We start from the raw sequence: 26,724 nt of genomic DNA on the forward strand, positions 1-26,724 counted from the left end.
ACACCAAGTAGAGTTGTACACCAAGTTGGTTTGTTGGGACCAAATGTCCCCAAAAGGGCAGATAAAACTGAAATCACCTACGTTGTAGAGACCAGTCAACATACAAAATTCTTTTTAATTAAAATCCCAAAATGCAGAAATATTTATGACGTAGGTAGGTTGTAAGAGGGTAGAAAGTATAATTAGCTCAGTGTAAAAACAATACAACTCAATAGAACATCCACAGAACTATAGAAAAACAAATGTGTGTGTGTGTTTGTTGTGGGGGAAGGGAGGAGATAGTCCCATTGGCTTAAGGAAAGATTTGCTTCCTTAAAGAGAATGGAGAAGCTGTCTCAGAAGCTGGAAAGCCTATATAAACTCAACTTGCTGACACTCTTTCCCTCTAATTTCATTTAAAGGTTCTGCTGCGCACTGTAAGGTGAGTCTCTATTATTCTGTCCATCTCTAGGGTTTGCACTCTAACATTTGAGCATGCCAAAGACCTTCAGAACATCTCACTCGTGCTGAGCAGCCACACAGCCAAGAAATCAGATCAATAAGCTCAAAAATCCGCTATTACGTATATTATGCTGTTTTTGTTATTGTACTGTAATGTCAAATGCTCAAAAATGTTTAGTAGACCTCTGATTTATATCATTAAGCACATGCTGAAAGTTAGCTATTTCCTGTCTTAGTTTATCAGCATTTTTTGCAGTACATTCAGCATGCTTTATTACTTATAAGTCATGTATTTGGTTTTTCAATGCACATGCTCATAATCCATTATACACTGATTTATGAGTATTAATTAGCCAGTCGTATGGTTCAATGAATGTATTTATATAGATGTAACCTGCATTGCTATAATGTAATTATATTACAGTTACAATGACTTTTAGTAATTCAGATTTATTTCTGTCAAATAAGTTAATATATTGTTATTAATAGCCGTGTCGTGTTCTTATAAATACTTATTGTGAGTGATAATACAGTTATAGATACATCATTGATGACTTTAAGTAAAGTGAAAACATTGGAAGCAGTTTCCCTAAAGCAAATGTTAAGAAATCATGAAGATGTTCTAATTGTACATTTTAAGTTGTTTATTTGGAAATGTAACCAATGAACAATAATTACTGTAATAAAATAATGGGGGGGGGGGGGGGGGGGGCTGGGATGATATATAAAACTGCTAAAAGCAATATGCATATGGCTGAGGAGAAACAGATTTTAACAAATCAAAATGACCATTCATGACCTCTAATAAAAACATTAGCCATTAAAGACATAATTGGTACATCAAACAAGTGTCTCTGGAACTATGTAATATTTGATCATTTATAAATCAGTGTATAATGGATTATGAGCATGCACAATGAAAAAGCAAATGCATGACTTATGTAATTATACAAATAATATAAATGTAATAAACCTATAAACTAAACTATAAAACTATAACTTCTTATAATGAAATATAGGTCTTAATGTAAATAATCTTTATAAATATATTTATAGAATAGTAATACTTGCTTATAAATACAGCTATAATTCATTATACGCATGGAATTCATAGAAAGTGTTACCAAAGTTTCTTTTAATAACTAAAAGGTTTTGCGGAACTAAAAATGTTTTTTCTAAACCCCCTTTTGGAACCTTTTATTTTAAGATTGTATCACATTCACCACATGTTACAATTACCTTCAAACACCTGATGACATAGGTATGGAGACCACTACTCATTTTAGAAAACAGTCCCAACTCAGTCCATGTCCGATCCAAAATCTTTTTTTGGCAGGAAAAGTACAGAACTAATATAGTTCTTTAGACTAGCAGAGTATTTTTACAGTTGTGCAGGGTTTCAGCTGTTAGGTGTTGAGGCTGAAGAGATTCTACAAGAGGCAGCAAGTTGTCTGTCAGCTGTCTCGTCTTCTGAATCGGGTGCAGACCTCCTAGTTCCAACAAAGGAACACTAAAACAAGAGCACAAGACAACTGCTTCTCAAATTCAAACCCTTAACCACCAAACACTTCTTTGGGTTTTGACACACACCCATGTACATCAGCCGTCTCTCTTTCACATTACCCCAAGCCAAATTTAGACCTGCTGCAGGGCCAGTGACTGAATATAAATTGTTTCCATTAGATTGAAGACTGCAACACCCCCTCCTGCCACCCACAGGCATCTTCACCTTCTGAGGGAGCGCCACAAAGAGACCGGCAAGATGTCTGAGTATGTACTGAGTTACAACATCATGATCTTTGTGTGCTGTGAAAATGATCATATAACTCATCGTCCTCGATCACTGAACTCATAAAATACATTTAGTTCCAAGCTCCAATCAGCTAATTTTGTATGTATTATTATACATACTAGCATACATGCCTAAATAATACAATTATCAAAAGTACAGTGCTTTTTTTGGAGTTCCATCTCTTGGTTATAATCATTGCATCACAGTCGCTAAATGATGTAGCCTACTGTTATGTGCTCTCTGAAATTGTAAACATTTGCTTTCTGATAGGAAAAAGATGACATCCAGCCGTAGGCAACATCTGAAGGTAAGGCTATCTCTTTCTTCATGAGATCTGGGCTATTTGAACTGTCAGTGACTCTCTTGTTAATTACTGTCTGTGCTTCTTCTCGTCTTTGTGCTCCAGAGCTTGTTGCTTCAGATCGCTCATGGGCTTTTGGAGGAACAGGCAGCTGAGGAGGAGCAAGAAAAACAGCGATACATGGAAGAAAACTGCCCTACTCTCTCACTGCCTGGAAGCATGCAGGATCTACAGGTACAGAGAGAGAAAGAGAGAGAGCGAGAGATGCAAGCTGTAATAGAATTACATCATGCTTAAGAACAGTTTTATACAGGCTAAATGCCAATTCACGCTGCACCAACAGGTGTCGACCAACACTGACAATCACCAGATTACAGTACGCTATTTCTCAGACTTTACACGATCCAACAAGCGGCAATTGAGCAAGTGCCGACCAACGCCAACAGACGCCAACAGGAGTAACACACTGATTTGGATAAAACTGACAAAGCGTCTATTGAGTTAGACCCCTTCCTGGGTCAACATATTTTGTTGATCCTGGAACAACTTTCCTGTCCGAAGATGTAATCTTAACCATTTAATCCCTACGCTTAACCTTAACCCTAGCCATAAATTTTCCCTAAAATCAGAGAGAAATGATAGGTGAATAACACTGATGTAGAAGCACCTAACCCTGGTTGTAAAATCTGATTGGTTGATTGGAATGTTGTTCCTGGATCAATATCTTTGTTGATCCTGGAACAACATTCCAATCAACCAACCAGTCACCAAGTGCACATAACTCAATTGTGTACTTGTGAAATCGGTTCTGCCCATTGGGCTAATGCTAATGCCAGTGCAGTGTGAAATTGGCCTAAAAAGCACACCATCTTATTAATTTGCAGGTAATGCTGTTTGATGTGCAAATGTACAGATGACTAGGCCATGTGTGAAAATTTGTGAAAAAAATGTATCTTTGCGGCATGTGTCTTTGTGTAAAGGAACTGTGTAGGACGTTGCACCAGCAGATAGATGCCATTGATGAACAAAGATACGATATGGAAACCAAAGTGGCCAAGTCAAACAAGGAGGTACTTCTTAATGGTTCTGTTCTACTTATAGAAATTTAACTTCTATAACTTGTAAAACTTAAACTTTTTTCTTGATCACTTGAGATTGATGATCTGAAGATAAAGGTTCAGGACCTGAAAGGTAAATTCAAGAAACCTGCTCTGAAGAGAGTGCGTATGTCTGCTGATGCCATGCTGCAGGCCCTGCTGGGCTCCAAACACAAAGTGTCTCTGGACCTGAGAGCCAACCTCAAACAGGTCAAGAAAGAGGTCAAGGAGGAGGTGAGCACACAGTAATAGCCTTTTAACAGAAACCTGGTTATAAAAGTGGGCATAACTCACACTCTTTTGGAGACTTTTACAGCAAAGGTAGTCAGTTGTTAAACTTCCAGTCGAAGATAATGATCTGAAATTCTATATGCTAAAAATGATGAAAAAAGTGATTTAAATGAGAAGGTTTATACTGTAGTTTTGAAACGTTGTACTTTATCTGCTGCTACAGGAGAAGGAGGCAGTGGGAGACTGGCGTAAGAACATCGAGGATAAGGCTGGTATGGGTGGCAGGAAGAAGATGTTTGAGTCTGAGGCCTAAATCTGTTTTTCTTCAACAATTTTACATTTCCATTCAATGATTTGTTTGGTTAGGTTGTCTTAATTCTTGTGGTCCTCAGTGTTATGAAAGATAAAAAGTGGTAATGTTCTCTATTGTGTGAAGTGATGTTACAGGTGGTAAAAGTAATACATGAAGGAGGTTTTGATGTATGTGACGGTTGGTTTTATAGCTGAGGCTTTCAATTGATAATAAATAAATAAATAATCTGACTTTGCCCCTTTGCAATTTCAACAAATAAATTGACTTTGGTCAGTAAAACCCATTGAAATACTCAAAACAGTATTGAGAGTAGTTTGCTGGGGGGAAAAATAGAGTGCAAATCAGGGAATCAAAGTTTTACACCAAACATTATTTCACCAGTCAAATGTACACTCATCGGCCACTTTATTGCACACCTTGCAAGTACCGGGTTGGACACACCTTTCCCTTCAGAACTGCTTTAATTTTTCGTGGCATAGATTCAACAAGGTGCTGGAAACATTCCTCAGTATGTCTATATTGACATGATAGCATTGCGCAGTTGCTGCAGATTTTTCGGCTGCACATCCCAAAGGTGCTCTATTGAATTGAGAACTGGTGACTGTGGATGCCATTTGAGTATAGTGAACTCATTGTCATGTTCAAAAATCCAGTTTGAGATGATTTGAACTTTGTGGCATGGTGCGTTATCATAAGATGTGCACTGTGGTCATAAAGCGATGGACATGGTCAGCAACAATACTCAGGTAGCTGTGGCATTTAAACAATACTCCATGGGTACTAAGGGGCCCAAAGTGTGCCAATAAAATTTCATCACCACACCACTTCATCACCACCATCAGCCTAAACCGTTGATACAAAGCAGGGTGGATCCATGTTTTCATGTTGTTTACACTAAATTCTGACCAAAGTCATGCACTGTTTTTGCCCTGTCAATGCATCTTCTATTACCCAATTTTGGTGAGCCCATGTGAATTGCAGCCTCAGTTTCCTGTTCTTATCTTTTAGGAGTGGCACTCAGTGTGATCTTCTGCTGCTGCAACAGCTTCAATGTTTCGATGTGTTGTGTGTTCAGAGATGCTCTTCTGCAGACTTTGTTTGTAATGAGTGTTTTTTTTATTTAGAGTTGCCTTTCTATCAGTTCGAATTTGAACTAGTCTGGCCATTATACTCAGACCCGTCTGGTACCAACAACTATGCTACGTTCAAAGTCACTTTAATAAGTTTTTTCCCCCATTCTGATCCACAGTTTAAACTTAAGCAAATCGTCTTGACCATTTTTACATGCCTAAATGCACCTCGTTGCTGCCATCCGTGTGACTGGCTGATTAGATGTACCTAATAAAGTACATCTAGATGTACAACACTAACACTAAGGGCCCTATTTTAACGATCTAAGCGCATGGTCTAAAGCCTTGTTTATGGAGAATGAGGAGTTACGTCACAATGTTTTCACTCCACGTTGCATTTCGGGAAGGCGCCGCCATCTTTGAAGGATACACTATCCGTTGCCATGGTTACTTTGACAGTGAGAAATAGCCACAGAGAGAGAGTAGCTTGATATTTGTTTGCATTTTGCGATGCGCCACAATTTCCTGGGAATAAATGGAGATAGAGGAAGTGAAAGGAAAGGGACTATATCAAGAGAGACAAAATATGAACGCCAGGCAGCGTTATTTAGAGAAACTGCTAACGCAACGTCTTCCTGACGAGTTTACTGCGTTTTGAATTATGGAAGGCACCTCTGGTTTGGGGAACTTCCATTCAAAAAGACTGTACCTAAACATCAAATCAAAGGTTGCCCAACAAATAAAGTTTATCCGTCAGTTTGACTGAATTAGCTGTCAATTTTCCTTCATGATTTATTTTTAGACATCATGAGTATAACGCAACACTTGGTATTTTAAAGTGACATGTTATAACAAGAAGTTACACCCATTCGTTGCGGTGCATGTCCACTGGCACGGAGCGAGCGTTTTCAATTCACTCTATGGAAGTCGAGCTTCATGCTCGCGCAGTGCATTTTGGGATTGACAGCGGACCGGAGAAAGCGTTGAGAGCGTCAAAAAGGTTGGGCAGTTCTGTGAGGTTCGGGATGTGACGTCTGTCTCAAATTGTGCCGGAGTTTATGCTGGATTTAGTGCGTAAATCATTTCATTTACAAATTAGACACTTTGCATTTGTTATATGTTAAATATTTCATTTTGTATGCATTCATTGTGATTATACTGGCTGGGTTTATAAAAGTTTGTAAAATTGCAGACCGCGGTTTTCCGCTTGCTATTTTTCATTGAACTGCCCAAACTTTTGTTTGTGCCAGTGGACACGCACCGTCAGGTGGATAGCATGTCTTCTAATATCTTCAAATGTTGCGTAGGCTATACCAAGCTGCAGCGGGCATATTTGTAAATGTGCAGGTGCTGCTTTTTAGACACTTTTCCGTTTTGTTTATTTTTGTTATTTTTATTTTCCCACTAGCCGGTGGGCTGTAAGAGATATGTGTTAGTGAACTGATTGTGGCCACCGGCTAGTGGTTTCTTCTTTTTGTTTGTTTCACCCCCCTTCCCTAGTAATAGCCTCGGTGTGGATTGGGCCCATAGGATAGACTAGCCCACCGGATTCTAGCCTGGTTTCCTTAGAGTGTTTCACCCATTTGGAACTGATGTGTGCAATGTAATGCTGTGAAGTGTGCATCTTTTGAAATAGCTCAAAGAGCACGGTTGCCGTGTTGTGTAGGCAGAGTTTGTAGTGTTTGTTCTACTCTAAAGTGGTGTGCCTTAGCTCACGTGTGGTATTGAAACCTAGGCCTGGTCAAGCTTGTATTCCGGTGGCCCACCCACCTATGGCTTATCCCTTTGTTAAATGATGGATTTGTGTGTTATTTATTACTAATTTTTAACTAAAATAAAATAAAGATTGTGTCTTTTTACTTTGTTAAGCCGAGCCTGTGCGTGCTTCTTTGTAAAATAGAGTCCCCTTGCTCTCACCAGTCTTGTTCAAGGGGTGGCGTAGTCAGCATTGCCATAGACTTACAGGGGGCTACATAAATGACTTTACTTGGACCCATTTTGTGGGCTGTCTCTTTAATACCGCGTGGTTTACATGTTGCTGACATTTTTCGAAACACCCACCAAACAAGAGAAAACATATCTCAAACCCGTTGCACATGTCGTTCAACCCTGAAACGGTAGCAAAGGTTGTGCACCATTTGAGCTTGAACGTGCCCCTGGCCACCCCTGAAAAAATTTTCTGGCTACGCCCCTGCTGATATCTTACATATTTTCTAATTTCACTAAGCATTTTCATTTAGTTTCGTGAACATTGTTATAAAACATGGACCTTTACTTTTATTAAAAGGGCTTATGTCTGTTATTGTAGGCTCATTTTGTAAATGTAAGCATCTACAAGACGCACAAACTCGGTGCTGGTGCAGTGAGACGTACATGCTAGGCCAGATTCCGCTCGAAGTCGTGCATCTTCGGAATTGCGGAGCCGCGCCCAGTTACAAAAAGTGCCGTGCAGACTGCCAAGCAAAATGGGGCCTTGCACACACAACGCGCACGACCGCCCACACCGTGATGACATCATTTTTGCCGCACGCACCGGCTAAAGGTTTCACTTGGTCACGCAGTTTATTTCAGCTGCCTCAAAATAGCAACGCTCCAACAATGCGCCTGAACACACCTCGTTTTCAGACCAGCACGCCCATGGGCGAACAGATGGGCGCAAATGTATTTGCTATTTAAACAACGTGGTGCAGCAGGACGTGAAAATGATAACTGCGTCGGGCTGAAACTAGCAAAAAACACTTGCCTAGCGCTGCATTGCAACGGGTGTATGATAGGGCCCAAAAGTGTTCCGTTTTTTGGCGCGTTGCATTCTTAGTCCCAAAAGTGTTGTACTTCAGTGAGACTGAAGTAGAACAGAAACCCATGACCCCTAGTGGCCACAAAGGAAAATGGCCAGACTGTCACACTAGTCTTGCCTTTGAAATGTAGAAAGTAGCCTAGTGTATAGCGTCACACACAGAGCAAGATTTGAAATCTCCAATTTGTTGAAAAACAATCTTAATTTCTGTTTTACTTATTTTTTTCCATTCTTTATATTTTCAAAAGAAAAAAAATATATTTTCAAAAGAAAAAAATATATTATACAGTACGGCATCATGTCCAATGAGTTAAACATACTGAATCCATAGTTATTAAAGTAACTATTAAACTATCAATGTTACATAAACTGTAGGTGTCCACCTATGATAATGCTGAAGTTTGATGTATATAGGCTACACTGGCATAATCTGATGACATCTTCACATCACACTCTCTAAAATACATTGTTTTGACTCACCATGTGCAGTGGTTATTAAAATTATTTTCATTGATATAATTATATTATAGTTATGGCGGTTTAGTTTGCAATTATAGTGGCGACTTATGCTTATCTCCACTTCGGTTCTCAAGCCTACCTGTTTATTATCTTTAGGCAGGTAAACAAAGCATGTGGATATATATTGGTTATGAACAGTGTCTGACAGCACTATTAGTGGCCCTGCAATGCTATTGTTTTGGTGTGTGTGTGTGTGTGTCTGTCTGTGTGTGTCTGTGTGTGGTATCATCTTACTCTCCCAGGGGACCATCACATGACTGGTTAGCTTTCTGCTGATTGGAAGAGAGAACTGGAAAAGACAGGAGACAGTTTCAAAGCTCTGAATGAAAAACACATGGAGAGAGACAGAGGAAGGGAGTGAGTGGAACAGAGAGAGAGAGAGAGAGAGAGAGAGAGAGAGAGAGAGATTGACTAAATCCTGCTCAGTGAAAAAGGGGGAGCACATTCACACCCTTAAGGGGACTCACAGGAGAGGAAAGAGAATCAGAAAACCAGTCAGATTTCGTAGTCAGTGAAACACAGAAACATGTCCAGCTCAATCCTGCGAAGACATTCCAGCAAAAAGGGATTAGATAACCTCAAGAGGTGAGATGTTCTTCATTTGTGTGTGTGTTTGTGGCCATTTGGTCAGAGGTGTAGTCTTTGATCTACAGAGTTACACCAGTTGTTGTTTTTTTGCCTCTAAATGGAGTATGCTGCATTTCATTCAATCCTGTTTTATGAATCTTGACTTTTATAACCTAAATGATGACTTTTAAACTCTTATCATGCTGATAGTAATGATCAAGCAGGACAGGGGGGTCAAGAGGGGAAACACAGAGCATGAGTTCTTCTGCTGTTTATCAGTTCTTCAGGGTGTTTAGGGGGAAGGGTTAAAATTATTGTCGGTTGTTTTGCGGTCTCTCTGTATTTCATACAAATTTTACAGTCAAAGGCTTCCCAGGTGTTTTGAGGGTAGATTATTGTGTTGTTACATAGTTTTGAGTGATGTCATGAAATTATAACGTGTCTGTCCTCGAGGAGGTGTCTGTAGTTAAAGTAAAATCTGTCCCAAAGGCGTCCCAGATGGCTGCTGTTCACACGGCACATGGTGAGTCAATTCATGACATCATGTGGAATGGCAAAGACATGCTTCAATAGCTTCTTTTATTACTGGAATTTTCCTGAGAGTGGTGACATCATCAGATCACCCCCTTCTCTAAATCTGCTGGATGTGCGAGATAGAGAACGGCCCCCACCCACTCTGCCCTAAGGACCTGGAGATCCTCTAAAAACTGTGCCGGAAAAATTGAGCCGTTTTACCACCCAGCCACTCACACTGGGTTTATTTAACAAAGGAAATAGTGCAGTTATTATTGATGTTATAGGTTTAGGCTATACTCTGCTTTAATGCTTGCTATGTTCATTTACTCACTCAGTATGATATGTTTTGGAACAGATTCAAATTTGTAAGCAGAATGTGAGTAGTTGACTAACTACTCATAACAGTCTAGAGATGTATGTGTTTTTCTTCTTCCGTGTGTCCATGTGTAACATAATATGATCATGGAATTAAGATTTACTGAACTACTGTTTACTTGGAGAAGGACATTCAGAATGTTTGTTTGATAAGCACAGTAGATAAACAGAGTTTAAATAAATACAGTTGCAATGAGAACAGGTTAAAGACAATATTATCAATCAGTGCATCAGTTCCCAGAGGTGTGTGTAATGTGTATAGCAGGAGAGACTTTAGTAAAACTTGTGATTTAATGGGTGATTGTGTAAAACCGCCTGGCAATCACCCACCTCTGCACAATTATTGTAAATATTTAGTAAAAGGTGTTGTTCCAGTTCCTGTAATGTCAGCCCCCATAAAGGAAGCCAGCGAGCCATTTCCTGTCAGTGTGAACCCTGCACTTCCTGTCCATGTTTAACTTACTTCCTGTCCATCTCTGACCCTACCTTCTGTCAGATGACCCCTATCATTGTCATAAGAATGATGATGCGCTTGTTCTGAAGATATATACATATCAGCCTCTGTTTACCTTCATGCACAACACAAATGCAGCATTCTTGATTTAGTTATCTTCATTTTTAGTAATTGTTTTTGTGTTTACAGGATCACTGTTCAGCGCAGTCTGGAGGATGCAGAAGAAATTGAGAGAGAACGACGACGGCGTGCAAGAGCCAGTACCTCTACTGAGGCTTCTCAAGCTACTGCACAGTCTCTGGACAACCAGTTAGTTTCAAAAACCTAAAAGCATACTCCAGTCTTCAGCAAATACTTAAAAGAAACTGTGTTGTGTGTATTTGTTTTGTTTCCATGGAATCCCAACCCCCAGATTGTGGCTCAAGCCAACTTTCTCTGTCTTACTCATTGTGTCGTGTTAATCTGTTTGTGAGTTTGTATGTGTATATGTGACAAGACCACACCTGTTCTTTTGATTCAGTTACAGAGTCTTCTATTCTATTCTATTCTATTCTATTCTATTCTATTCTATTCTATTCTATTCTATTCTATTCTATTCTATTCTAACAGACTCAACTGTTGTAAGTAGACTAGTTCTTGTTTTGGTATCTTAGTGAGAGGCAATTCTGAAAGTGTTTCACTGTTTGTAGGGGTCAGAATGATGTGGTTTCAAACTCTCCTCCATCCTCTTTGGAAGAGGACGAAGGCTTCAGTGATTGGACACTTCTGAGCAGGCGCAAAGAGGAACAAATGGAACACAAAGATGTAAAAACACATCTCAACGGCTCTCGTCCCTCAAAACCCCAGCTCTGTTCCAGCTCTGCTCAACATAGTAAACTGCACGATTTAAACGTGTATGACAGCACCCCATTTACACAGACTCGACCCCCCTTTTCAAATCAGCAAAACCTGGATGAGGATGGTGATGATGAAGACTGGGGTGCCAGAGAACAGGAAAGAATGGCTAATATTAAGGCAGCAGAGAGGGAGGAGGGAGAGATCAGACGATGGTGTGCAGAGGAGGAGGATCCGAGAAGGATGAAAGGTCATGAATCATCTTTCTGGAAAAAACAAAATCAGAGCTGTAATATGGATGAGAAGGTACAATATTCAAGAAGGCATTTAACCTCAACTCAGTCATGCATCAAAATCAGTCTTTCAAAGGTGCCTACTGTAAGTACTTAATGCAGCGAACATACAAACTTCTGAATCGTTTTTTTTTTTTTCACAGAGAGAAAAAAAGGTAGAGATGAAGATATCCTACACCTCCACAGTCGTCCTCCAACAGAATGGGAGACAGTACAGCACAAATGGACAAGAGGGGAGGAGAATAAATGACAGGTACAGGCGTAGACAGGCACACACTTCACAACAATACAGCTCAGTAAGCTAAAGCTTTAAATGAACTTTAGAAAATGAATATGCTTGTGTTAAAGGCTGTTATGCTATAAAAGGCATTTTAAAATATGCTCGACTCAAGTTAAAGCTTTTAAACTTTATTCATTATAATTATTTACAGTTGTAGCCTATACCTAACAGGATGGAAACAAATATCTAGGGCTGATTACATAAAATGCTTAGACAAGTCTTAGTTAGCCATCTAATTTTTTCATTAAGATTTGTCAGAACTTTAAGTCAGTTAATTAAAAAAAAGACAGTCTTAACATTGTGGGTGTGTTTATGCAAGTAGCCACTTTAGCTAATTATTGCTCATTGAGGGGTTGAGAGTTAGTTTACATGAGGGTGTCGACTTGAAGTTAACTTTAATCATTTTTAAATTGAGCTCTAAATGACATTTTGTGACGAGCTTGTTCATCTAATCCTGTCAATCACAATTTTAAAGCAATATGTGACTGCTTACCTCACTCGTCACTCACTGTTATGAAAAATCCAGGAGAACAGTTTGAGAACGGTGTGCCAATGATTGGGCAGCAATAGAGTTGGCTCTGTGTTGAGAAATGACATGATAAAATCACAAGTTTCACAACTTCCCCAGAACTAATGTCCTTCCTGAGTTCAGCGCTTTTCATCTAACTCAGAGAAGTGAAGATACAGAGTAACATGGACACAGTCGATTCAACAGCTCTCAGCAGTCCGGAGAGGTTTTTAAATTGAGCTCTAAATTAAATTTTGGGACGAGCTTGTTCATTTTATCCTTTCAATCACAATTTTAAAGCAATATGTGCCTGCTTACCTCACTCGTCACTCCAGTGACTCTTATGAAAAATCCTCTGACATGCTATATGGAGACATAGCTATGCAGGAGAACAGTTTGAGAACGGTGTGCCAATGATTGGGCAGCAATAGAGTTGGCTCTGTGTTGAGAAATGACATGATAAAATCACAAGTTTCACAACATCCCCAGAACTAATGTCCTTCCTGAGTTCAGCGCTTTTCATCTTACTCAGAGAAGTGAAGGTACAGAGTAACATGGACACAGTCGATTCAACAGCTCTCAGCAGTCCGGAGAGGTAAAAAAAACCTGCATTTGAGGTAGAATACTTTTTTCATGAATCATTTCCCTTTCTCAATCTTGTTGTATTTAGTGTGTCGGAGGAAGTGTTTGTGAATAACAGTGAGGAGAACCAGCAGCACAGAGAAACAGAGGATCAGACTCATGAGGAGGTGCAGAGGATGATGAGAGAGGAGGAGAGAGAGAGGAAGAGGAGGGATGTGATGGAGAAGTTAAAGAGGTTGAGTATATCCAGCGGAGATCCAGAGGAGCCTTTCAGTCCTGTCAGCCCCAGGAGCCCCTCCTACATGGTATGACATCATCGCCATCAGACACCTCACACCTCAAAATGACTTTATAATTAAAGATTTGTTACAGATATGAGCAAACATGCTTGTTAAACAGTATTCAAATGAACATTAACACAGTTTTTAATTGCTGATGATCTGGCATCATTATCTAAATCACAATGTTGACCTGCAAAACAAATGAAAACTTCTAGAATGATTAGTTTTATAGAGTGTCAGACTTGGTCTGAAGACTCGGTACACGAGTGAATGGTTTCACCAAGTAAGCCTTTTACACATCACATCACAGAGGCTACAAGGCTTAATGCACAGATCTGATCCTTTGACCATTTAAAAAATGTTTGTCCTGCCAGTTTATATTCACGTATTCACAAAACGTATATCTATGTATATATTAGTCCCCGCCCAAACAAGAATGATTCTGCTGGTGATCGAGGTTGACCCTCAGGTTTTGAATGGCAGTGTAGAACAATTATTTATATAATTCATATCAGGTAGTTCTTTGACTTTAATGCACACAGATGTGATTATCCTGCTTATGATCACTTGCAAGCAAGGTTGAGTTAAAGCAAGTTGATGCTTGCACCACAAAATTTGAATGAATGTATAAAAATAACAGTAGTTCTCGTTAGTTATTTTAATATCTGTTAGAATATCTAGAATATACATTTCTGTGTTTACATGTGTGCAACAATGCCCAATTCTTGTCAGATGTGAGCAAAACATCTGATTTTTGTGCCAGTGTAAGTGCAGACATAGAACCTGAACAGAACAGGAACAGAACAAAACTGCACATGCACATTGGCTGGACCAACTGGAAATATAAGCTTTAAATGCTATTTGAGCATAAGAAAACAAATATATGGGACAGTTTGTGTCAGAATTTTGTTTAGTTTTTTTGCTGATTTGAAATATTTTATTTAAATCTGAGTTTTGCCAGCAGTTTTTGTTATTCTTGCATGCCTGAAAATACGATGCAAATATGGCCACCAAGTGAACTTTATTTGAAAGAGGATTATTAGAAACTTCTAGTCAGGTTGGTTGGAGCTAAAATCTGCTGTAAGGTGGCCCACTATGATCAAGTTTGGACACTCTGCAGAGACTGGGTGATCTTGTTTGTGTCTTCATGTGGGGACAAATGTCTCAAATGATAATAAACCTGAAAAACCTATAGGGACCTTTTATGAGGAAATACCTTAAAAACTACCTAAAAATTGGTTTATTGGTTTGTTATACAATTATACAGTACTTTTTTTTTTTTTGCTATACAATTTGGTGGTGTTTGCAGTGTAGAAATGGCTCAAATCACCTTTATGAATAACATATTATTGTATGATAATGGTAGGTCCTCTCCCTGATATAAAACATGACATACTACAAAACATGTGTTTGTGCATTGTGCTCAGTGGTGTTTTCACTCTGTAATTTTATCTGGTATCTTCCATGTGCTTTTTTCGTAACTGACATCTTCCATGTGCTGTGTGTGGTTCTGATATTTTCATTGCAATGGTGTGGGTTGAGGGATAAAGATGAAACATGAAGCATCTGCTTTACATTGCTGAGGTGCTTTGTGTGTGTGTGCTTTATTTGCTTGCTGGATTCAGGCTGAGGGTGAGGAGTGGCAATCAGAAGGTACAAGCTCGGTGAGTTGCTTACTATGTGCATGTGCATGATAGTATCGAATTGTACTTTAGAGTGTTTGTGTGTGTCTGCTAGTACTGTGCACCTTACACTTGCTTTATAAAGCTGTGGTTATAATTGCTTTGCATCTGTTCCGTTTATGTCCACGATCATATTCCCTTCCATCTTACTTTTACAATGTTCTGAAAAAAACTGATCCTGATAAAGTTTAGCATTTAGTGAACCATTTTTTAAAAAATTTTTATGTATGAACATTTATGATGACCTAGTACCCCAAATATATCCATGTGTACGACTTATTTTAAAGGCAACAGATCAGTTCTTAAAAGCACAGGCACATAAGGTGATGACATTTTAAAAACACAGGAAATGGGTGGCAGGAAGACATTTTGTGAACGAATGTATCCTATACTGTTGGCCAAAACTGGACCTTTTTGTGGAAAGTGAAATTGGAACCAACTACAGGGATTTACAGGGTCAAAAAAGCCAGATACAAAGTCTCCAGCATTGAAATTATGAAATAAATCTGCTTACGACATCAATCGGTTGAACTGCTTTTCAGTATTGGCTCAAAATCTTGACAGAGAATTTACTTTTTGCAATCATTATCTGTTACCCAATTTAGTTGCACTGCTTTTCACGTTTTCCCTTTTGCCTGGAAACATTGCACACAATATTGCCATAAATGTTTTCATGCTTATGACTGTAAGAATTCACACATTTTTTGAATCCATTTACAAATAAATGTTGCTTTACTGTTTAATCTACAGATTACTGAGAGGACTGAGTCTCTAAACCGCTCCGTTAAAAAAAAGTAAGTAGACTTCAGAAACACACATACAGATTGAGATCAATGGATACAAGTGATTTATTGTAGGATTGAAACAAAAAAAAAACAAAAAAAATCCCCTCATAGTATGGAGTGTGAGAAGCAGCAGCGGCAGGATTGTTTTTCTGTGCTGTGGTATGACATCATGGGTTCATCAGTATTTTCTGTTTTATCTAAACATGACACATGAATGATTAATTCATGAATGAACAGCTGTTTGAAACATGGTTCGCCTTTCAGGCAGACATGACAGGACATGTTTCTCTCTATGTATCTTTCTCCTATTCAAAACAGTTTTTTTTTACATGTATCTCAAAAGCCTGGCTATTCTTTTCCACATTGTTTTGTCTTGGCATGAAGTATAAACAATATACTTCACTGTGATTTTGTTTGTATCTTACTCTACTTTATGAGTCATGGTCCTCTTCATGTCACTGCTTGTTCTGAGATGATCTGTTTCTTGGAAAACAGTGGTGCTTTAGGTAATATTTCATCTGTTTGTGAAAACAGGAACAGCATAAAGAAGACACAGCCTCCCACGATCATCTCAAAGTTAGATGGAAGATTGGAGCAGTACAACCATGCCATTGAGGTGAATTACCTTCGCATGTGCTTGTATAATGTCAATTTCATAGTTAGGCTTTTCGCATATATTCCTGTAAACACACCTGCACAGCTATTCTGCTGCTTTTACATTCATTTCTTTACACACGCAGCTCTTCTTACCACACCCAGTGCTTACTTACACCTGCTCTGATGTTTACTACTCTGATCTCACTGCTGGGGTGCATTCGGACACCCTGCATGCCCAGGCACCTCTTCTATTAGTCATATGACTCAAACTATTGTGTTCTTAGCCCGGCCTCTGGTTTCCTGCCACATAACTGTCAGGAAGTGTGTAAAAGCCCCATGGCAAATGTGTGTATAGTGGATCCAGGTGTTACTGTGCTTTTGTTGCTGAGAGTTACGCAGGTGTTTTATCACATAGTCTCTGCTGTGAATCAGATAGCGTAATATTTCCAGTCATAGTGTGTGTTTTTGTGCGTGTGCAGGAGTGCTATAATAAAGAGGGGAACGTAGTCAAGCTAATGGATGTCCCAACATCACCAGAGCCTGTATCTGCCAGGAAGACCCTGTTTGAGGCGGGGGAAGCCTGGAATCAGAATTCAGCAAGGGCTGTGTCCTCTAAGGTTCATATGGTCATGTTTATCAATAAATTATTCTGTTAAATAGTTCACCCAAAAAATGGAAATTCTGTCACCATTTTCTCACCCAAGATTGTCTCACTCACTTTCTTTCTTTCTTTCTTTCTTTCTTTCTTTCTTTCTTTCTTTCTTTCTTTCTTTCTTTCTTTCTTTCTTTCTTTCTTTCTTTCTTTCTTTCTTTCTTTCTCACCATACAATGAAAGTAATTGGTTCAGTGTTGTTTTAGACCCCTCTGACTGTCATTGTATGGACAAAAATATATTTTTTATTTATGTTCCACAAAAGACTGTCATACAGGTTTAGAACAACAATATGAGAGTAAATAATGACAGAATTTTCATTTTCTGTGAGAAGTTCCAGTACGCAAAAAAGTGATGGTAAGCTACTGGTTAAAATATAGTAGCCTACTGCATAATTCCACGTGTTTCCCTCAGTTGCAGCACACTAAAAAGTCAGTGAGTGAGTAAATGAAAGAATAAATGATGACATGTTACTCTGATTCAGGATACAGAGGGAATAAATGTGGGCGTGACAGATCTAATTAACCAATGGGTGAAAGGAAACTCTGATGTCAACACCAAGAGTCCCTCCTCCAAAGCAGCTGTAAGTTTAAATGGGTCTCTGAATGTTAATCGCATAGTTTCTTTCCTGAATCCTACTAATAGTTCATTTCCTTCTGAAACTTTTGTATCCTCTATCCTCTTTTTCTTCAACTTTAGTTCTCTTCTTTCCACTTTTTCTTGTGCCTGCTGTTCTTCTCATCTTTTTCAATAAGGTAAACAATTCCTATCTCTCTTTTTCTCCATGAGTGGGTGGATTTAGGTGGTTTCTCACTCTTTCAAAATGTCAATGGGGTCCACTGGGTTAAAGTCCAATGGCAATAAACTATTGTGGAAGAGTTTTAGAAGACGCCAGCAATTTTAAAATATCTGATGTCTGCTTTGTTTTTGTGACTTTTTGGCTTTGGACTGCTGCTGTGTATGTATATGTGTTTTCTGGATATAATCTATAGAAAATATAAAAGATTTTGTATGGTTAAAGTTCATGCTGTGGCAGGTCATGTGATGGGAGAGATCCCTGAATAGCCTGTTGTTCAATGACGCCATCTAGTGGTTTAGGCCTGAACCAAGGTAAAAAAAAACAAAACAAAAAAAACCTTTTAGGTTAAAAAAAACATTAATCCTAACTATGGCATTTATTATCTTTCTTTGTGTGTGTTAGTGTCAGGATGTTAAGGCTGGTGAGGTGCGTAACATAAAATCCATGTGGGAGAATCTGGGAGACAACTTGTCACAGGATAAACCATGTGCAAAGGTACATCAAAACTCCTAATGTACTGACACTAAACCATGATCAACCCTACAGAAACCTTCTTCTAAACTGCTGTTAGGTTAAAGTTATAGGTTAATTGTTCAAAAACAACCCATAAACAACAATCAGCATCAGTTCTTATAATCATCATTTGAGTTTGGCTGTTCACATTGAGCACAGGCTCATTATCATTAACATAAGTCCCCTTCACTGGTTTTATAGGTTTAAAGGTTGTAATTTGATCTTTACCTTTTCAGGGATCGTCTGGAAAAAGGTACAAATTTGTTGTGAGTGGGCATGGGAAGTACGAGAAGGTCTTCATTGATAATGACACAAACTAAGGATCAAGTAAGAAATTTATTTTCTTTATTCAAATTTTTTATTCAAAATAACAAAATATAAATTCAGCATGTTTATTACTACACAGACATAAGTCATGCTTTACTAGAGTAACTAAAGTATGATAATGTTCTATACATTAGCTTGGTTGTATACCGCTGGTTACAAACACATTATATTAAAATAACTTCTGGGTGTACACGGTACAGTGTGTGTGTGTGTGTGTGATGATTAATTGTTAAAGAGTGTTTATTGTAGTTTCTCACTGTTATAAATTATGACAATATATGTGATGGTTCCATTTGTAGTGTTTATTTAGGATATTTGTAGCCAGTTCTCTCCTTTTGTAACAGAGATCCCTGAAGTACAAGAGCTGCCAAAATTATCATCTTATAAAGTGTCTTCTTTCCTTGGAGCTCTGGGTAGTATTCAGTAAATGTCACATGTCTCACCTATCAGTCTAATGATTATTTGTGACACTGAACTACAAATGAATCCATAAGCATGAAATCACTTGCAACATTTCACTAGAAAACATCCAAAACTCAAATGGTTTTAACTTAAAAGAAAAGTAAAAATGAACACATCTGAAACTAGTTTTTAGGGTCTTATTTCATGATCAACCTATTAAGATTAAAATTTGCATTTCAAATATCTTTCCTTCATGTTCTAGTTATACCTTTCCAATTTCCCTCTGACCTTTTTGAAATGAACAGCACTGCCATCATGTCATATCTCGTTCTTGACACCGCTCAGGACGTCACATTCTGAAACTCTCTATTCAGAACACGTCTGCTCGCACCACCCAGCTTGGCTGACGTGCGCAAACTTAAACCCAGGATCCATCCACATTGCTCTCTGAGCCGCTTTCCTTTTTTGATCATTGTCATCATTACGTTTTCAGCCCTTGCTCACTTCCTCACTCGCCACATCCCGAACAGCTGCACCTATCAGTCGCTCTCTCAGTGCAGGAATGACTAGGCCTCAATTTCTGCTGACCAGCCCCTTACTGCACTGCTCAGAGCAGACTGCAGTGTATAGTTTGTTTGTCTCATCGTTGATTTCATGAAGAAAAAGGAAATTACATTTACAGCACTACAATACTACATAATTGGATCATTTTGTAGTTGAAATCAACTTTACACTGTACATTTGAAATTCAATCAAACATCTGCCATTATTTCTGTAGATGTACCAAATCCTTTGGCTGTTCTGTTGAAGTCTTTTGGCTCTTCGCCTTTCTGTTTGCGATTCAGCAGCCCTCTTTCAAAGGCTGTAGCTATTTTGTTGAGAGGTTTCGCAGCTGCCTCCTTCAGCTTCCGGGCATTGAAGCGCGGGCTGTAGAGAAGGATGGGCAGACGGTGGACGAAGGATGGGACCAACTGGCCATCCTTCTCGATGTTTTTCCGCTCTTCCTCGGTTTTGTTGCTATGTATCTGCTTCATAATGTTCTCCTTTGTGGCAAACATATGAAAAAGTACAGCATCCCACATTTTTGTTACCTTGGGCTCATCTTTCTTTTTGACCACATCCTGTCCACCCGATGACTGTTCTTTGTCCCTTGCAGACTTGTCTTTACCACTTATATTTAGATCTGCTTTCTGAGCATTTTGCTCTGCATCAGGCTCTGGAAAACTGGGGGCATCAGGTTCAACAACCATGTGCTTTTTCAGCCTTGTCCAGCCACTGAGTTTGGCCTTCAGGCCTTTGGGTTTTTGTGCACTCTTAGGTTCATTTTGTCCCTTCTGATCATTTGGTGTGGGTTCAGAGGGAGTCTCTTTGCTAAACTTGCCATCTTCAGTGGCTACAGCCTCATTTTGTCTTTCAGTGGCTAATGAATCTTTTAAACACTTTTGAGGTTTTGAGGTATCAGACTTTAACACTTTAACTGTGATGAGATCAATATTTGAGTCCTGAGCAGTTATATGTTGTGCTTTTACATCCATATTAGATGCTTTGGCTTCTGTCTGGGATTTAACACAGCTTTCATCAGATGAAGAGAGTGGTAGGGATTTGGCGGCTTTGAGAAGCATGGCAGCAAGACTATTTTCTGCACTTGGAGCTTTGCAAAAATTCTTGACAATTGAACACGGTAAAGCCTTTTGAGTGTCAGATTTTACGGATTTGGACTGCACACTATCCATATTCAATTTGGTGTCCTGGGGTACGTTATTTGATGGTTTGATTGAATATCTTTGTAATGTTGTTGAATTGTTTGATTTAGATTCAATTTTAACTTTAAATGCAGCTTTGGAATCAGTGTTGGTTTTATTGGAGACCTGTAAGTCTGATTCCAAATCTATCAATGGGTCTTTTGTAACACCACTGATGGGTATTAAGTCTTCATTGCCTTGTTTAGAAGATTTATCCTTTGCCAAATGCGTGACTAGAGCCTCAGAGTAAGGTGCAGGTGAAAATACCTGTCCATCTGAGGGGATTTTGGATGATGTACTTCTTTTGTTTGGAGGGCTTGGAATAGATTTCACATTGTTGTCATGTTTCAACATTTGCTGACCTTTGGTTTCTTCTGTGTTTTGGTTGATTTTATCTTTGGATTTCAAGGAGGGAGGTGTTGAATTTGGGTTTAATAAAACGTCATTTTTATTTGCTCCTGATTTAGATGTATTTGCAAGTTGAGGTGCCTCTGTTTTAAAGGGACTTTTAGTATTAAATATATCTGTTTTAGGGGGGCTTGGACGATTAAATATATCTGATTTGGCCAAAACTACAGGATTGGCTGCACAAGACTTATTTGAGTCTTCATGTCTGGTTATTTCTGTCTTTGATGAGTCTGTAAAGATAGATGAACCTAACCTTGATTGAGCTGTAGATTTAGTTTCCTCTGGCTTTAATAGGGCTGCACGTTTAATATCAGGAGGGACTTTAATGTAACCTCTGGTGTCTGCAGATGGCATTCTAGAATCTGTGATATTGGTTGAGTTTGTTGTGATTTTATTTACAGTGAAACCTTCATTGTTGGTGTTTATGATATTGTGAAGTTGATTGCCTGTAATGATGGCAGTAGAAGAATCACAGACAGCAGAGTAAGTTCCTAAAGAACTTTTGGATAAACACGGCAAGGTTTTCTGCTCTTGATTTGCAGAAACGTGTGACTGCATCATTTTCACTGATGCAGGATTAAAACTTTCTGTTGGATATATAAATCTGTGTGCAGTCTCTGACTGCACTGTTTGCAGTGGGATATTTTGAACTGACAAGACATTTTTTGTTAACAATCCGGTTATATTTGAGTTCTGAATATTTGATTGCACCTGGGGAAAAGGGTAAGTTGGCATTTTTTTCCCCTCTGCTGCAAAAGGAGGGGTGGGGATGCCTGTAGATCCTGAATTTAGTTGTCTAGGAGCCTCTGCTACAGCAGTGGGGTTTACAATCATTCTTAAAGGTGTCATTTGAAGTTCATTGTACATTGCATCTTCAGGATTTAAAGCTAGAGGCCTTGGTTGTACTCCAGGGATTGTCTCTTGCTCCTTTAAACTTTTATTTGCTATTTCCGAAGTGGGATTATTGATGGTTTCAATTTCAGTTTTGTCAGTTACTAGTACCGTAGTACTTGTTTGGTTTGTCATCGCGATTTGCAAGGGCAGTGCAGTCACTGAAGTTTTTAAAGACGCTAAATCTGCCAAGGATTTCTCTGCATTGAAATCAGATATAATGCTAAGCCTATCTTGAGTTGGAGTTTTGGACATGCAATTCTCATATGTCATGTTTTTAATATCTTCTGGTATTTCAGGCTTAGACACAGATAGATCACCATATGAATTAATCTTGATTCCACCATAAGCAATATATTCAGCAGGTGTCAAACCATAGTATGTTGACTTTCGTTTTGAGACGTTAATATCATTTTGCAATGGCTTCTGGTTGCCCACAAACCGTGCTGGTGGTCTTGGTGACCAGTATACAGGAGTACTGGGTGTTTGGTAGTTTCGGAAAGGTGCAGGCATGGATGTTTCCTGACTTGCGTCTGTTGGAACAGACTTGGCTGGTGTCAGTATACAGGTTTCTGAAGTTTCAGTTTTAGTCATTGGATACTCCTGTATAACTGTAGATGTAAGCACCTCACATGCTCTAGAGCTTGACTTACTAGCCTCGGTAGGGGTCTTAGATAAAGAAACTTCACATTTAGAAATCTTTGGTGTCGAGCATTCCTCAGAATAGGCATGAGAAGTGAATGGTTTGAGTCCTGTGGCAAACACAACACCATTTGGAATGGAATTCGTTATTTTATCCACAGCAATTTTTTTAAGGCCATCATCATGATCAGCTGCTGCACTCTGAGCTTTTACACTAATCACCGAGGGAGGTTGGAGCCATTTATTTTGAGGAAGGGGTCCCTGATGGTTTTCTGTAGAGACTCTTGCCTCCATTGTGGAGGATAATGTAGAGTTGAATGCAAACAAGGGTTGATTATCTGTAGAAGCTTCAAAAACAGGTCTTACTGAGCTTACATGTGTATTCATCTGACAAGGTGGCGTTTGAAATTCATACCTTGTCCCTGAATTTTGTTTAACATCTATCACTGGATTTTTTGCAATTGATGGTGCTTCTCCCTGTAAAGCAGAACCACAAGCCCAGGGGTCTTGAATAGGGGGCTTTGATATCTTATAAAATGAAGTTTTTGGAGTATAAATCATTGTTTGTGGAAAAGCAGCAGTTTTCTCCATTGTGGAAGTCTTGACTTGTGACCTAGCTGTTTCCATGACGTGACTATTTGTGAGAGGTGTGTGAGTAATGAGTGCAGGTGCAACGTTTTTATATCCTTCCACATTGGATTGGCTCACTGGAATCTGAGAGATTGATGGTTGTGTCTGGGAACCCGGTGCACAGGCTGATGTCAAATTTGGAGCGGGAGGTCGAACTGGATTCAAAGGGGGGGGTTGTATTTGCACTGAGGCTTGATAGGTCTGTTGTTCGCCGAATGTGCCATGCGTCATCCTTACTCTTGAGGAACTGGACTGAAGTGTTTGACTGAAGGCTATCTCAAAGGATGAATCTGGGTCTGCGTCTGTGGCCTGCTCTGAGTCTTCGTCAAAAAGGATTGATGAGCATGTGTATAGAGGTGCTATCTGGTGCTCCAGCGATCGGGCAGGGTAAGAGTACGACTGTGGAGACAGTGTCGGCGTGGAACTGTAGTGTGAGCTGTTGGTGGGGTAAAAGTATGGGGAAGGGGAGTGAAGGCAGAAAGGGCTGCTGGAGGAATATCGAGAATCGAAGGTCCCGCTAAAGAGAGGGGTTTCTGGAGTCCTTGGAGGCGTGGACTGGTCGCTGTGCTCCAGGTCAGGGCTGGCCTCATTTACTGGTGACAGGTTTGATCGGAATGGGATGGGTGTCTGAGAGGAAGAGCTGACTTTCTTTTTGGCACTTTTCTTCAGGAGTTTCTGTAGACGGGCATTGTCTCGCCCTGGTTTTGGCAGTAGAGGGGGAGGGTACTGCTGTGAAAGCAGACTAGACTGACTACCATAACTTAAAGCCATCAGCATTTCAACACCTGCATTGAAAACAAGCCACAAATACTAGTATTTAAAAAATAAACTTCAATTCATACTGAATGCTAACTTTGGTTTTAAACTTGATCTCTATTTCTTCATATTAACTGTGAATTTCACTCCATCATCATGCTTAATACATGCTTAAATAATTCAAATGTCTGGATTCCATTTTGGCTTCATTTCAATTTCTGAGTGAAAATTGTTTCAAAGTAAGTCCTGCACAATTTTTTTAAAGTGTAGATAACTTATATAACAGTGTTATATATTGTATGTCCAAACCCAGAAGCTAGTTTGAAATTAAATTTTTATTTGAGGGTTACTCGCAGGGTTTACTTTTCACTCTTAAATGAATATATAAATTTATGGATTTATGATTGTATATATATTGATGTGGTTAATGCAAAATAACTGACCTCTCTCTATCTCTCTTTAGCTGGCTGCTGGACACAAAGAGGTCCGAAGACAGGATGCTGATGTGATCACCGTCCTTCAGTTATTGCACTGTTAAAAAAAAAAAAAAAAGTTTTAAACCCACTAAATTTGAAACCTTTTACATTTGAATTGCTGCCTTACATTTTAAGTAAAATCAAAGTGGTGCCAAAGCTTTGAATGATTTTACTGATGAAGAAAATCATATAATTGGGTAAAAGTGACCCAAATATTTGGAAACAAGGATGCTGTTTTAATCACAATTGACCGTTACAGTGTGATTAGTTACAATAACATCACATTAATGTGTCAAACCTTAAATCAGTGGTGTTCAATCCTGCTCCTGGAGAGCCACAAATTTAGTTCCAAGTTCCAACACAACTTCCTGCCTGAACGTTTGTAGTGATCCTGAAGACTTTGATTTGCTGGTTCAGGTGTGTTTAAGTAAGGCTAGAGCTAAACTCTGCTGGTAGACCTTAAGGAACATGATTCAACACCTCTTCCTTAAAAATAAGGATTTTTGTGAAAACAAAAGTAATTTACAGAAAGTAAGTTCTCATATATATATTTACAGTTTGTCAAAATGTTGAATGATTTCTTATAGCTGATACAAATTTTCTTTTAGTTTAAATAGCGTTTTCATTCTGAGCATTCTTACTCTCGATGTCCAGCTCTCAATTAGTTTTCTTTCCTCTCTCATGATTTTCGTTTAGAATATTGTCTCCATATAAGTGAGTAATATTCTGTTATAGCCTTACACTGTCAACACATGTAAACCAATCAACCAAACATCTGTGCAGTGTAAGGTGTATTTGTCACAAATAAAACTTGTCAATTTTCAGGTGAGTGTTTTGTCTCTTTGTTCATCCATTCTGTTGAAAATATGTCCTCTTAAATTCCATACATACATAGAATATACATAGTGAGTTGTAGAATGTCTTTCCATGTATATTCACATTTAGACATCCTGCAGTTCACAGACGTGTCAAAATACCGTGATTTTGTGAACCATGAACAAGTTATTTTTTTTTTTTAGGGAAGTATGTTTGTCCTCTGTTAATAGGTTAATAAGCATATATGACCCTTACATATAACAGAATTTATTCAATTCAAATTCACCATTATAGAGAATATCCCAAAAGTCTGGTCAATATTGTAATATTCTTGCATGTACATACAGTCTGTGACTCCCTCTGTATCTGGGTTACTTTAGTATCTGTGTGTATTCTAGTGCCTGTGTGACAGTAGTATCCCTGAAATGTGATCTTGAGCTGCTCTACGTTTTATTTTTGCCCACTGAAAGACTGCACATCCTGGAACCACAATAAGATAAACACGACCCCAGCCTCAATTCTCACACAACAGCACAGAGGTGGAAATTACACTAACTACTTTCATTAGAATGCATTTAATAGTTATCTTATAATACATAAGATAATTATAGTTTGGTTTTTTTTTATCTTGTATTACTGTGTATCTGGTTGACAAACATTTTAACCTCAGTGATCTAATTCCATGCCTTTCCTTAGACATGTGTGAGATGTCTGAGTGCTGAAGACCTGAGACATGTCTTTTAGCTTAACACTCTGTTCTATTAGCAATTGAAAGACTTCATGCTAAATCGTTGTACTGTTCACTATTGTGTATTGTAGCAAAGATTTTTTTTTAAATTAAATACTTCAGGTAGGATGATCGTGCTATAAGAATTCATGAGACTTACAGTGAGGCCAGAAGAAAGAGATGATGCTGATCTGCAAAAGATATGAACAGACAGATATGAAATTAATATCACTTAATAAGTACTGTGAAATACAAATACAAGGTGCACAAATGCCACACACTGGCCAGTCATATTACATATGCCAAACAAAGATCTTAAATGACAAAAGCAGCTTTCAATGGTTTTAAAGCAGGCACTTTGACACTAGTGGTAGTTAGCACAATGAGCAGAGGCCTAGCGTCTCTCACAGAGCCATGCACAAGACAACCACTTGCAGATCACAGACACATTGTTAATGAAAGCTAAACTGTGCGTTTTTTGTTTTTACCTGTGCAAGTATTGCTGTACAATTAAGTGTGCGTCTGCTGGGTCCAACTCTGTGCGAGTGTGGTGGGGGAAGATTAGTGGAACAGAGCAACAGGACATGGTGACCTACCCCTTTTCCATGCCAAAAATAAAACTCATCGC

The 26,724-nt window shown here is 38.8% G+C and overlaps 3 protein-coding genes across 5 annotated transcripts; 2 read left to right on the top strand and 1 right to left on the bottom strand.

The window, feature by feature from the left end:
- The first annotated feature begins 271 nt into the window (after positions 1-271).
- On the top strand, positions 272-4,404 carry tnni2b.1 (troponin I type 2b (skeletal, fast), tandem duplicate 1). Its single transcript, XM_079867613.1, has 7 exons — positions 272-421; positions 2,125-2,211; positions 2,504-2,540; positions 2,640-2,768; positions 3,515-3,604; positions 3,689-3,865; positions 4,086-4,404. The coding sequence occupies exons 2-7, from the start codon at positions 2,204-2,206 to the stop codon at positions 4,173-4,175; spliced, it is 531 nt and encodes a 176-aa protein (XP_079723739.1). The 5' UTR covers positions 272-421; positions 2,125-2,203; the 3' UTR covers positions 4,176-4,404.
- Positions 4,405-8,869: 4,465 nt separating this feature from the next.
- Positions 8,870-25,378, top strand: lsp1b (lymphocyte specific protein 1 b). Of its 3 annotated transcripts, none has more exons than XM_079866826.1 (13): positions 8,870-9,146; positions 10,663-10,782; positions 11,163-11,613; positions 11,744-11,853; positions 13,059-13,275; positions 14,877-14,915; positions 15,684-15,727; positions 16,253-16,334; positions 16,798-16,932; positions 17,452-17,550; positions 18,169-18,261; positions 18,516-18,606; positions 24,541-25,378. In XM_079866826.1, the coding sequence occupies exons 1-12, from the start codon at positions 9,088-9,090 to the stop codon at positions 18,597-18,599; spliced, it is 1,533 nt and encodes a 510-aa protein (XP_079722952.1). In that variant the 5' UTR covers positions 8,870-9,087; the 3' UTR covers positions 18,600-18,606; positions 24,541-25,378. The 3 variants fall into 3 exon arrangements, with proteins under 3 accessions (XP_079722952.1, XP_079722951.1, XP_079722953.1); XM_079866825.1 differs by having other exon boundaries at positions 8,872-9,146; positions 16,795-16,932; XM_079866827.1 differs by lacking the exon at positions 14,877-14,915 and having other exon boundaries at positions 8,873-9,146; positions 16,795-16,932.
- Positions 18,888-24,608, bottom strand: LOC307155839 (uncharacterized protein). The gene is made up of 2 exons (XM_079866823.1): positions 24,521-24,608; positions 18,888-24,106 (listed from the first exon to the last, which is right to left on the bottom strand). Exon 2 carries the CDS (start codon positions 24,096-24,098, stop codon positions 19,761-19,763), a length of 4,338 nt encoding a protein of 1,445 aa, XP_079722949.1. The 5' UTR covers positions 24,099-24,106; positions 24,521-24,608; the 3' UTR covers positions 18,888-19,760.
- Positions 25,379-26,724: the final 1,346 nt, after the last annotated feature.

The sequence above is a fragment of the Squalius cephalus genome (genome assembly GCF_949319135.1).
Source record: "Squalius cephalus genome assembly, chromosome: 3".
Classification (NCBI taxonomy): Eukaryota; Metazoa; Chordata; class Actinopteri; order Cypriniformes; family Leuciscidae; genus Squalius; species Squalius cephalus.